Below are 13,161 nucleotides of genomic sequence, written 5' to 3' on the forward strand. Positions count from 1 at the left end.
GCCACAACTTCTCGGGGAATTCCATCCCAGCCCCTCCCCACTCTCCCAGCCAAGAATTCCTTCCCAATATCCCATCTAAACTTTTTTTCTTGACCTTGAGTCAAGTAGTTTCATCCCCTGCTCCGTTTGGAGCCTCCAGTGATGCCATTTTTGGGCACCAGAGATGCCCCCTCAGGCCCTGGGGCAGCTGCACCCCCCACTTCCAACCTGGGCTGACTCTTTCCAAAGTTTATCCTGCTTTTCCCACTCAGGTGAGCTCAGCCATAGAAATACTGCCCCTAAAGAGGTCCCAAGATTTTTAGCCAGAACCAGAAGGGCTTATTCCTATCACTGAATAATTTCTATCCATGGATCAATCAACAGTGAGCAGCAAATTTGTCCATCCCTTGAGGCCACAGCCAGAAATATCCTAATTCACCTTGTTTTTATCATGGCACTCAAAAAGTAACTGCAACTACATGCAAATCCTGCATTTCTAACTTTGGAAAGGGAGAAAGCCCAGATTAATGAGGAGAAAGAAACCCAGTTTAGGTGCAAAGCACATTTTGAAGAGGAACTATTCACTATTACCTGAAAGCAGTTAAATATTCCGTGTCTCCCATGGGTGGATCCAGGCCACCAGTAAATGCCATGTTAACGTTGAAACCAACTCCTGCTCCTGTGCCAACCTGGAAAAGGGAAAGGGGACTCTTAATTATGCATACGAAACAGGGAATTCTGGCAACACATCTCTTGGATTCAATAGTGAGGTGAATTTTTCTCTGGTCCACAAAACAAGAGTGAAAATAAAGCTCCTCTCTGCCCTGATCCTTATGGGACCAGTGGAATTTGGCTGCTGCTCTCCCAAAAAACACCTCACCAGTACCTGGATCCTCTTCCTTTTTTTCAGGAATGCAATACCTTCCCATACTTAATTCTCAGCTTTATCCAGAGGCATATTTTCTATGTCATTACAGTTGCAACTGGGGAAAAAAACCCGTATTTTAATCAGAGTGAGTTCCCCCTCTGCTGGGGAAAAAGAGGATTCACAGAGAGGAGGTTTTGGCTGCTTGAGGGACACGTGGGTGGGAGATGGAATTAAATCCCCCTCCTTGCATGTCCCCATCTGCCCTGATTGCAACTACCTGAGACAGGGGAAAACTGAAAACTAAAAGAGGGGGTTCCAGCAATTCATTTGCCAAGAAGGTCTCTGCATGGGAAATAAAAAGTAAAATTGAACGTTAATGTTTTGAAAATGAATTGCAAGTTCTACAGTGCACAGCCAGGGGATTCAGGGTTATTTATTCAACTGGGGCTTTGACTGAATTTCTTTTGCATCCTTTTGTTTTATTCAGTCTGGAAAGACATATTAAAAATGACTCGAAGGGGTTAAATACAGAGTGCATGGTTTAGTGCTTCCTTACAAAACCAGATATTTTGTAAGACTATTGGATTATTAAAGAGCAGGACTGATGCAAGGGGCTGTTCCTTCCCAACAAACAGGGTGATGGAGCAGCATCACATCCCATTTAATTTCTTAAGGGGTTGAAATGGAAACATGGATGTTTTGTGAATCAGAAAATGTAAAATTGGTAAGAAAACAGGGTCAGAAGTTTTTGGGTGTCACCTGGAGCGTCTCAGAGCACTCAAAACTAAGTATTCCATCAAGTTTCCCTTTGATAAATCCCTCTGAAGGACCCCCAGGCGGGGGTTGGGCTCTGCTCCCGGGGAACAAGGGACAGGATGAGAGGAAACAAGGAATATTTCCCCATGGAAAGGGTGGTCAGGCATTGGAAGGGGCTGCCCAGGGCAGTGGTGGAGTCACCATCCCCAGAAGTGTCGAGAAAATGTGGATGTGGCAGTTGGGGACAGGGGTTCGTGGGGAACACGGTGGTGCTGGGGAATGGTTGGACTCGGTGATCTTGGAGGGCCTTTCCAACCTTAACGATCCTGTGATCCCATAAAGGGGAAATCCTGCAAAGGACACGAAGTGTTGGGAGAGCTGGCAAAGGGCTCCTCTGGAACAGGTTGTCCTTTAAGGGTTAGAGAGCTTTAATTACTCCTTAATTGCTCATTAATTACTCATTATGAGCCGGACACAAAGCCCATGGCCGGTAGGACTTGGACGGGAAGGCCCCAAACACACAAACCAGAGGGAAGTGTTCCCAAAGGAGCACTATTGAGGCGGTAGGAGCTTCTCTCCAAGCCTGGCAGGGGCCTCCTGGGATTTCTGGGAGCACCTGAGCAGGTCCTGATGCTGATCCATGCCCTTACCTCGTCGGGAGCGCCGCTGCCTGGGAAGAAATTCCCATCATCGTAGCGATGCAGTGAGATATAAAGGACATTGGGATCGTTGTAGAAGGCCTGCTGAGTCCCATTCCCATGGTGGACATCCTGAGGGACAGAGATTAGAGGAGGGAGATTAATATCTTCAGAAAAATGTGGATTAAAGGCATAAATTTGGGATTTGGGGGGGTTCTTGCTGTTGGGCTTTGTTTTCAGCGCTTCCCTGATCCGGCTGAAGCAGTTTATGGGAAATGGGAACAACCTGCTTTGCTCACCTGGCTTCAGCTTCCTTGTTTAACACAGAATAAACACAATCCCAAGTGTCTGTGGAACCTGAGACAGGACTGATTGACTTGGATGGAGAGAACTGGATTCACACCAAAGACTGGGGGATAGAGAAACTGTATTTTTGGCCCCAAATTTGCATCTGATACCAGTAAAGTTGTGTTGGACCCAACAGGGTTGAACAACACAACCCATCTCCAGATCCCTCATGTGGTGCAGAAACACAGCCTGGAACTGGACAGGTGTTCAAAATTCCCCTTCCTGCTGTGAAAAACAGGTGGGAAGTGAGGAAAAGGATGTCCTTCCAGCAGGTCCAGAAGACAAATAAATCCATTTTAACTCGGTTTAGCCCATTTGACAATATAATCAAAACTCTTGGCTGATGTCCAGCCACTCCAATGCCTTCACAGTCACATGAAATTTATTAAAAAATATAAAAATCTATGCATTGCCACAGCAAAACCCCAAAGGAGCCCTTTCTCAGAGGCAGGACACAGGGACAAGGACAAGCTGTGTTAGGTAGCCTGTTCCTCCCAGTAACTGGTCCTTGCATCTTGAAAAGAAAACTGGGATGAACCAGGAAAAAAATAACCCTTGAGTTATCCTTGAGACTGTGGATTGGGCTTGTTTTAGAAAGCAACTACTTCTTAATTACAATTTTATTTGGGAAACTGTGGATTCTTAAAGAAATTTGTCTTTGTTAAAACACTTTCAATCACTTTAAACCCCAAATTTTCGCTTGCAGAGCACAGGTAACACGTGACTAAAAAAACCAGGGTTGCCCCTTGCAAGAAAAAAACCCATCCAGAATAATTTCCACCTGCTGTACCAAAGGGAAAGAAGTGGATTTACTCACCCAGTCCACTATCAGGATTTTGCTCACGTTGAGCCTTTGCTGGAGCAGCTTCGCTGCGATTGCCACGGAGTTAAAATAGCAGAAACCCCTGGAAGGGGAGACAAGAGGAAAGGACAAGGGTTAATTACAGCTTTCCTTGGTCCCAGTGCATCCATCACCTGGATGGAACACAGGAGGAAGGAATTTCTTCTTTCCTCCTTGGAAACATGGAATGGTTTCGGTTTGTCTTGTTCCAAGCCTCTGCCACAGGCAGGACACCTTCCACTAGGACCCACTTCCCACTGAAGATGGCCATGTGCTGAATTCCAGCAGCAGGCATCCTGCCAGCTCTAGGGAAACTGGGAATGCTCCACATTTGCCCAAACCCACTGCAAGGAGAGGCTGGAATGCTGATCCTTGCTACAAAACACTCCCTCAAAAGCACGAAGCAGGATCTTACCCCCTTCCAGAGAATTGTAACACATCTCACCTCTCAATAAACAGGAACTCTGGAGGGACATCCTAACAAAATTCCTTTTGAATTTCCAGCTGTGGATCAAACAAGCCCTGGAGCAAGTCAACAAAGCCCTCCCTCATACTCACATGGGGGTGCTCTCCTCTGCGTGGTGACCCGGGGGCCGGACAACGGCAAATCCATTCTACACACAAAAGACAGGAAAGGGAAGAAGTCAGAGAGGCAAAGAGGGATGCAGAGGTTGCAGGGAAAAGCCTGAACTGTGCTTTGGAACAAGACTGTGGCGGCAGGGGATGCTCTCCCTCATTCGGGAAGGGGGAAGGAAAGAAGTCCCGGAGCTCCTGGAGTCCTGCATCCCTGAGCCTCCAGCACAGCCCAGGGCTTGTTCCCATACCCACCTTGAGTTCTCCTGTGGCCACTTTGAAGACCAGCTCGATGACACAGCCCACGGCCAGGCGGGCGGCCCCCGACGAGTGCACTTCGTTCCAAATGGTGTCACTGTCGACCTGAGGGACACACGGGAACCACGTGAGGAGCAGGAGGGACAGGGAGCCCTACTTCACACTGGCACTATCCACAGGCCAGGACAAGGGGGATGGCTTCCCACTGCCAGAGGACAGGGCTAGATGGGATATTGGGAAAGAATTCTTGGCTGTCAGGGTGGGGAGGCCCTGGCACAGGTTGCCCAGAGAAGCTGTGGCTGCCCCTGGATCCCTGGAAGTGTCCAAGGCCAGGTTGGAGAGGGCTTGGAGCAACCTGGGCTAGTGGAAGGTGACCCTGCCCATGGCAGGGGGTGGGACTGGATGAGTTTTAAGGTCCCTTACAACCCAAATCATTCTTGGATTCTGGGATTCTGTGCCCATGGTATCAGGATTTCTCTTTAATTGTGCAGGAAACTGATCCCAGATGAAATAAAGAGGTTTAGGAAATCGTTCCATGATTCCAGAAAGAAAGAGGAAGAGGAGAAAGGGAAAGGGAAAGAAAGGGAAAAGGGAAAAAGAAAAGGGAAAAGAAAAAAGGGAAAAGGAAAAAAGGAAAAAAAGGAAAAAAAGGAAAAAAAGGAAAAAAAGGAAAAAAAGGAAAAAAAGGAAAAGGAAAAGGAAAAGGAAAAGGAAAAGGAAAAGGAAAAGGAAAAGGAAAAGGAAAAGGAAAAGGAAAAGGAAAAGGAAAAGGAAAAGGAAAAGGAAAAGGAAAAGGAAAAGGAAAAGGAGGAAGAGCCAGTGCAAAGGATTCCAGGTCTGTTATCAGGGATGGTTTCTGGTAATATCCCCCCTGAGGATGCTTTGGAAGCCACAGAAAAAGATTTGCAGAACACCACAGAGCCACGTTTGTGCCTCTGGGAAAGCCAGGAATTGGAGGGAAAGCCCTCCAGGGACTACTTGTGGTACCAGGAGCCCCGAAAGTTTGGGCAGTAACATGGGAACAGAAGGACAACGGCATCTGTTACACACAACAGCTCCAGGAATCCTGGATCAGCACTGCAGGACATGGCACTGACCTGACCAGGGCCCTCCAAAAGCCCAGACAAGGTGGGAAGACCTCCCACCAATCAGCCCAGCAGGGCTCTGTGAGGGTCCAGCTTTGGGCTCCTCTATCTGTATCTAATCCATCTTTTTGAGTCTCTGACCCATCTTGGAGCACATCTAACCCATCTCTGGGCATATCTGACCCATCTCTGAGCATATCTGACCCGTCTTTGAGCACACTTGACCCATTCTTGAGCATATCTAACCCATCTTCGGGCATATCTGATCCATTTTGGAGCAAATTTGATCCATTTCTCTTGGTCTTGCAAGGAAATGCTGCAGGACACTGTAGGTCACAGCTTCCCTCTCTGCCTGGACACAGCAAGTACCAGGCTCCTTCTGTGGATGCAGGCTTGCAAAGGGCCATCTTCATTCCATTCCAGAGGAATGGAATACAAAAAACCCCCAAACTCACGTCTTGAGGGACCAACACTCTTAGATCCCCTGAGATGGCTCTGGGTGCCAGTTTTCCCTATGAAGGAGACAGGAATCACCGGTGCTGAAGCCAAGCCAAGTTCAGGCCCTCCCTTGGATGCCTGGAGAAACCAGGCTGGTGGTGGCAGCACTCAGGAAGATCGAGGAGGGCAAGGCAGAGTGGATTTACAGTGATATTACTCAGGCAGAAAGACATGGAGTACTTGGAAAAGAGCATTCCCACTGGGATTTAGAAGCAATTCCAAGGAGTCTGCTCACACTCAGCTTCCCAGCAGGAGAGGACTGGATCCGGAGATATCCACCACCTCATCCTGCAAACATCTCCAAGGTAAGGATTTAACACCCAGCCACCCTCCTGGAATGGATGTCTGAGGTGACTCCAAGGCAGCACTTCATCCTGGGAGTGCTGGAATGGTCCCTCCAAAGCCCTCGGTGCTCTTGCCATGCTGGAAAACGTTACTCATGTTGCCCTGAGCTGGACTGTTGTGCAGCTCCAAAGCTGCTGCTGTTTGGTGCCCAGGCTGCTGTTGACTCCTCCACCATTCCTGAATCCTGAAGTTCATTACAGGGAAGAGGCTGTTTGGCTTTCCCTGCCCGGGAGCTCTTTGATGTCACTGCCATCACAGGAGTTGTTGGGCCAGCACATCAAGCTTTGCCATCTGGAAGGACTTTAGGGAGAGAGGAAGCACATTGCTTGCCTTTTTTTGGTCTAACAGGGTGTATTTCTCTTTTTTCCTCTGGATCTGGAGGACACCCCTGGATCTGTCAGAGACACCGACTCCCACATCGGCCGCGGTGAGACGAGGAGCCCTTGTGCTGCTCATCTTGAGGAAAAGTTAATGCCTCGATCGTTCTAATCAAAAATTTGCTAGGAGAACCCTCAGAGAGGGCTCCTAGAGGTGGGGAGAGGGAATTCAGCTCCTGGGATCTGCTGCAGGCTCGTCCCCTTCACATCTACTGTTATGTGAGGAGGGGATGCACAAGAGAAAGGTCAACAGCTTGATCCAGTCTCTGTTCTATAAGGAATGTCCAAGAAGTTTCAGGGTGAAACCTCCCTTCCTCACAATAAAAATTACAATTTCCTTATAGGAACTCCCTCCCTTTGCTAAAAGCTCTGGGTTTTATTAATATCCATGATGAGGCTCCAACTCACACAGTGAACTCTACTGAAGTGCAGCTATTTCAGAATTAAATGAGCACCTTACAAAGGTTTCATTATTCTACTATTTTCTTTAGCTGAAGAGCTACACAGGGAAGAAATGAAGTGCAGGGACAGGTTGTGCCACAGCTGCAGACCCTGCAAAGTGAAGCAGTTCTGCTCTTCCCTTACAGAGCTGAGGCAACAGCAGCACCCAACTGTGTCTCCTCTGACTTGCTAATTAGTTTCTCCTCATTTCCATTTCCATGGAAGTCCTTTTTGAGGTCTCTGTTCTGCAATAACTACTTTATTTGCACAAGTAAAGATTCTGATACACTCTAATCAAGGCTAATCAAAAATAGAGTCACATGTTCTGGAGGAGAACAACAACATGAAGAACACCCTTTAAAGAACTGTATCTCCAGACGCTTTTAGAAAATGTGCAGAAAAATACTACACAGAAAAGGAAACACATTTATTAGCTAACCTAAGATCAAGCCTTTGGACGTTTGGAAGAATCTGGATGGGAATGATGTTGCAGATTTTCAAAGCTTAAACTCCTTTCTCCAAAATCTTTTTGTAATTAGCCTGGATTAGGTAACGCCATGGTGCAGCTCAGTCAGACACAGAGAGGAGAAGTGAAGCTGAGCAAAACCACCCTGTGCTGCATTTGCAGATGCTGTTGAAGATCAGCAGAAATAAATTACTGCTGCTTCAACCAGAGCCCACACCTGTTGCTGCAAGTGCTTTTATGCTTTCTTCCTTCCCTGCTACAGCTGCAGGTGGAGGAGGTCTGTTGGTGTCAGCCACGGGAAGGTTTCTTGGGACAAACCAAGGAGGAAAAAGAGTTTCCAAGCACCTGAGATCAAACTGGCCCTTCTTCTCATTGATTTCAAGACATCGAGACTTAGTTTTTAAAGAGAGAGATCAAAAGGTGTTATGAGGTGAAGAGATTTGCTCTAAACTTTTCCTACTGCTTCACTTCAAGAGCTCAAGGAGAGCTTGGACAACGCTCCAGGCACAGGGTGGGATTGTTGGGGTGTCCTGGGCAGGGCCAGGAGATGGACTGGATGGTCCTGATGGGTCCTTTCCAACTCAGGATATTCTGTGATTCGCTCCCTTGAATGTCCTTTGTCTTGCTCACTGCTGAGAACTCCTGGCTGCCCAAGCACCAGGATTCATTCTCCATCCTGGAGCAAAACAGCTCTTCATGGGGTTCCCCCACCTTAAGTGCCCCAAATCACCTTTCAGACCCCTCCATTTTCTTTTCATCTACACAACAACTCCTAGAGAAGAGAACTGCTCGAAGAAAAACCTCCTGGTTTCCAGCTTTCCAGTCCATTATTCCACGTGACACCCTCAGCTCCTGAATTACAAGCAACAGGAATCACCTGCTCCAGTACCAATCCAAAAGAGGACCTGTCCCACCTTATTCCACTTTTTCCTTTCTTTCCTTTTGACTTTCTGGTATTACATGCTCCTGGGAAGTATTTGGCAAAGCAGGGTGGAGCTCTTCAGGGAAAATGCTCCTTCCAAAGCCAGCTGGAAAGCTGTGGGGAGCTGAATGCAGGGCCTCGTGAAGTGTCCCTTTGCCACTCAGAGATAAACACAGCCTAAATCAGAGAACTGAAATCTAAGCTGAAATGAATCCCTTCTCCTTCGAGCTCGGGCCACAAACCACTGAGAGCCGAGATGATTTCTCTGACCATCACGTGTGCCTCATGTTCCTTCACCATCAGGAAAAGCGGGAATGCTGGGGGTGTCCCGCCTGGAGAAGAGAAGGCTCCAGGGACACCTGAGAGCTCCTTCCAGGGCCTAAAGGGGCTCCAAGAGAGCTGGAGAGGGACTGGGGACAAGGGATGGAGAGACAGGACAAGGGGGAATGGCTTCCCACTGCCAGAGGGTTAGATGGGATGTTAGGAAGGAATTCCTCCCTGTGAGGGCAGCGAGGCTCTGGCACAGGTTCTTCTGTTAAAACTGCTGCAATATTATAAAAAAATCAGTAAATATTTAATATTTAAGGGGCTGTGGAGACAACCAAGCAGCAAGTGAACTGCAAGCACTCTCTCCAGTGGGAGCACACCAACAATCCCAGCTCCGTGGCGTTTCCTGCCCTGCTTTAGGATTTAATGCCAGACTTGTGGGCCCGTGCTGGGCCCAGGCCCTGCCTCCCCTCGTTACCATTCAGCCTTCATTTGCAAATGATAATTTTATATTTTACTTTTTTTTTTTTTTTTTATTTGAATGGCATGCCTGACTGCAGGGCAGAGTAAATCCAAGCCTTTAAAGCTCCAGCCAAAAATTTGCCATGAATTAGGAGGCTGCAGCATATTTACAATACAAAATAAAATCTCTCCACGAGTGGCGGGATGAAGGAACGACGATTATTCTCCTCTTTTTTTCTTTTTTTTTTTGACGGGATAATTTTCAAAGCAGCGATTTTGCAAAGGCTCAGGAAGAAAACAATTTTGTTTCATTTCCATAACAGAATCCAGACCTTGAAAGCTCAACCTCACGAGCTACAATTATGCACAGAACTACCGCTGTGAATTTTCAAACACAATGCCTTTTATTGTCTCTTCTCATTCTTTTCCCTTCCTGTTCTCCACGATTTTCTGTCCTGTCACCCTCCACAGAAACTCTGGAGCAGAAAGTCTGACTTGAAAGGGAAACATTTAAGTTCTCAGGCTCCAAAGGAAAACGAGAAAACCTTCAAAACAAGGTATTTAGGGTTTGGGGGTTTTTTGGCTTTATGGGAACAAACAACAACAAAAAGTCTTATTATATGGAAATCTGGCAGATGAAAAAGTAATGTTCAGCTTTTCCAGGAGGGATGGAGGGGTGTTTTAGTCACCTCCTTCAGAATCCATGTGGATTTTTCTGGAGCTAGAGGATAAAAGATGCCAAATGCTGAAGACAAATCCCTTGTGCTGCACAACCTGCGGGACATTTCAATTCAAGGACAAACTTACTATTCACAGGAACTTCCCAAATACTGTCCTTGGATAATCACTGTTTTATTACCCCCCTTTTCCACCTGCTGTCGAGGCAGCTCTGAAGTCCAAGGAGAGAAGATGAAACACCTACACAGCACAAACACATCCTGCTTTCCACGGAAAAGGCATTTTTGGTGCAAAGGGAGCAACCCCGAAGCCATTAAAACATCCCTGCCTGGGAAATGAGGTTTTTCCTCCTAAAAACCAGAGCCCAAACAAGCCTCTGAATGCCCCACACATTTGGACTCTCCAAAATAGCTGAAAAACCTTCCTGCTGCTTTTGAAGAAAGGCACGTGAGGCTGAGCAGCCCCACAGCCCCTGTTTATGGGCAGCATCTGGTCGCAATTACCCACTTGCTGGAATGCAAAGCAACAATTTTGTTGGTGCTGAGGGCACTGGGAGAACAAACAGGACATTATTTACACATTAAAGAGAGTCACTCACCCCGACACCACCGCAAGGCAGCCTGACAAACATCGACGTTAGAGAACCTGCAGGGACACAAAAAAAGGGACCCTGTGAGGCCAAAAGGCAAAGTTCACCAGATTTGGGGCCAGTTTGATGGCAAACACAGCAACACAGACTGGGGGGGTTTCTTAATTTTACAGCACACACACACACAGTGTACTCGGGCTTGTTCAAAAGCCTCCCCAGAAGAAAAGGCTTCTATAAATCACTTATTTTTATGCAAGGTTTGGGTGCTGTCTGACATTTCCAGCAGTGCCACTGACTGCAAACGACGGAGATGCCACCAACAATCTGCTGAGATGAACACTTTGACCCCTTTCAACTGGAGGCGGACAGGAAATCATAAAAACACCCCAATTATCACCCATCTGCAGTTACTACAGAGCTTTGGAGAGCAGGAGCTTCACAAAAGAGGAAGACAAAAACCAAACCAGTGGCAAGCAAAAAAAAAACCATGTGTTTTGTCTGGAAGAGCAAAAGCGACAGGAAGAATTGGAGAAAAATGGAGAAAAGCATCTGCAGGGCTAATTTTGGATCTGTAAGAAATGTAACATCACTTTCTGGGCTTGTGTGTGAGCAAATTATCCTCCTGACAGGACTTGGAGCAACCTGGGCTAGTGGGAGGTGTCCCTGCCCATGGCAGGGGGTGGAATGGGATGAGCTTTAAGGTCCCTTCCAAGCCAAACCAGTCTGACTGAAAGAGGAGTTAATGCATCTGGATTAAGCTGAGCTCAAAGGGAGATGCACTCTTTGATTAGATCCACGTGGAAGTTCTTAGATCATCCTGCCTCAGACCTTCTGTCACATCTTTCACTGCTAATCCACCCATTATTTTGATATTTATCTTCTTGACAACACTTTCTGATTGCTCCCCACAAATTAAAACCAGCTTTATTTGCCTAAGTTTCAACTTGTCCAACAGGTTCCAAGTCCCTCCACTGTCAAAGGAGAGATGTATTTTGTATCCTTGACTGTGAGGGGAAAATGGAAGGGAATAGGTTAGGTGGGATATTAGGATTAAATCCTTCCCTGGGAGGGTGGTGAGGCCCTGGTACAGATTGCCCAGAGAAGCTGGGAGTGTCCAAGGCCAGGTTGAACAGGCTTGGAGCAACCTGGGCTAGTGGAAGGTGTCCCTGCCCATGGTAGGGAGTGGAATAAGATGCTCTTTAAGGTCCCTCCAACCCAAACCGTCCCAGGAAACTCTGATTCCATGAAGGCACTTCCCCCTTACCATTTACAGCTTAACAAGAACCATCCTGTGTTTCCATCCCCCAGCTTCCCAAGCTCCTCCCTTTTAGGTTGAGGTTTCTGGTGCTTTTTTTCTTCCTCCCAGACATATCAAAGGCACAGAGTTTACAGAGTCATCCCACACGTGCCAAGACACTGAGATCTAACAGACTCCATTTGCACACTGAAGCCTCACACAGAGCTTCGCTCTCAGCCTTCAAACCTGCCCTAACCCACCTTCCAACAGGTTTAAAAGAACCCCCACAGAGCTGGTTTGGACACTTAAAAGCCTTTTAAACTCTCAGCAGGAGAGGATGGCTGAGGGAGGGGCTGTTACAGAGTGTTCACCTCCCAGGTTCCCTGTTATCCCTGCAGAATCCAACAAGGAAAGAAGGAAGATGGTCATGCAAGCTGGCAGCCAGTCCCACTGCCAGCAGCTCAAGGCTAAAATGGTGCCAAGTGGGTTTAGGAAACCAGGTTTAAGCTCAGCTAAGAGCTACTGGACAGTCCTTCCTACTGGAGATCCTTGGGGATCTTCCTCAGGTCTCTGACAACTTGGTCTTCTTTGCACCCAAAGAGACAACATTTTGTTCTGGAATGCCCTCAGGTGTTCAAATGATTTCCCTTCGCTACAGGAATAAATTTAATCTCCACTGACATTTTAAAATGAGGGGTTAAAGCCAAGGGGGACACAGAGCAGAACTACAGGAGGACTCCCAGGCAGAGCAAGAGTTGCTCCTCTCTCGGGTTCTCTAAGGAATGATTCAGCGAGTGGGGGTGTCCCCAGATCCAACACTATCCAAATAAACTGTGGAACCACTGATCCACACTGTGAAAAGGGTCACAGACTGAAAAAGTATCTCAAGAGGATCTTCCTGGACCTACCAAGGCAGACTTACACACCGTTCCTGTGGACTGATGGTTTCCCACTCCCAAGGATATGACACTGGAAATTCTTCAAAGGTTACACACTAACTGAGCCATCCTTCAGCTGGAGGGGTCTACTTTTGGGTTCTCTGAGTTTAAAGAGGCGGGAAGTGAGCTATAAAGACAGTGCTAATTGCCTGTTTAATCAACTGGTTAATGGTTTCCCTCTTTGGGGATCTCATGGACACACTGAGCACATGGTAAAATCTTTCCAGCTCCTTTGCTGTGACATCATGCAGATCATGGAGTTAATCCTCTTTTCATATCATCCAAAGCCAGGCTAATCCCAAAATAAACTTTCTCAATGTCAAGGTCCCAGAAATGTCTTTTTTTTTTGCTGATCCCCATGTGAGAAGTTCCCAAAATGCCCCTCCAGTCTCTCACCTGCAAACAGGGGCTGCAGACAGGCCCCAAGTAAAGGGAGGGGATGGTGTCTACAGGGAGCTGAGGTGCTAAAATACACGTGGTTTGGTGCTTGGGGGGCTTGGTATCTCAACATCCATCCCTTAGGATTTTTGCTGAGGAAAAGAAATCTATATTTTCCACCAGCTGAGGCTCTGCTTCAGGAAGATCCAGACTCCAG

The 13,161-nt window shown here is 47.3% G+C and overlaps 1 protein-coding gene across 5 annotated transcripts in view; it reads right to left on the reverse strand.

The window, feature by feature from the left end:
* HDAC4 (histone deacetylase 4) overlaps positions 1–13,161 on the reverse strand; it is a 190,854-nt gene that overhangs the window by 18,049 nt on the left and 159,644 nt on the right. For all 5 annotated transcript variants that reach the window (XM_039382769.1, XM_039382767.1, XM_039382768.1 and 2 more), the window contains exons 17-22: positions 10,401–10,447; positions 4,259–4,366; positions 3,989–4,044; positions 3,407–3,494; positions 2,254–2,373; positions 571–668 (exon numbers count right to left, since the gene is read on the reverse strand). In XM_039382769.1, coding sequence (XP_039238703.1) covers positions 571–668; positions 2,254–2,373; positions 3,407–3,494; positions 3,989–4,044; positions 4,259–4,366; positions 10,401–10,447 — 517 coding nt within the window. The remainder of the gene's footprint in view (positions 1–570; positions 669–2,253; positions 2,374–3,406; positions 3,495–3,988; positions 4,045–4,258; positions 4,367–10,400; positions 10,448–13,161) is intronic.

The sequence above is a fragment of the Pipra filicauda genome, unplaced genomic scaffold (assembly GCF_003945595.2).
Source record: "Pipra filicauda isolate LSUMZ 115617 unplaced genomic scaffold, ASM394559v2 scaffold282_size1924045_pilon, whole genome shotgun sequence".
Taxonomy (NCBI): domain Eukaryota; kingdom Metazoa; phylum Chordata; class Aves; order Passeriformes; family Pipridae; genus Pipra; species Pipra filicauda.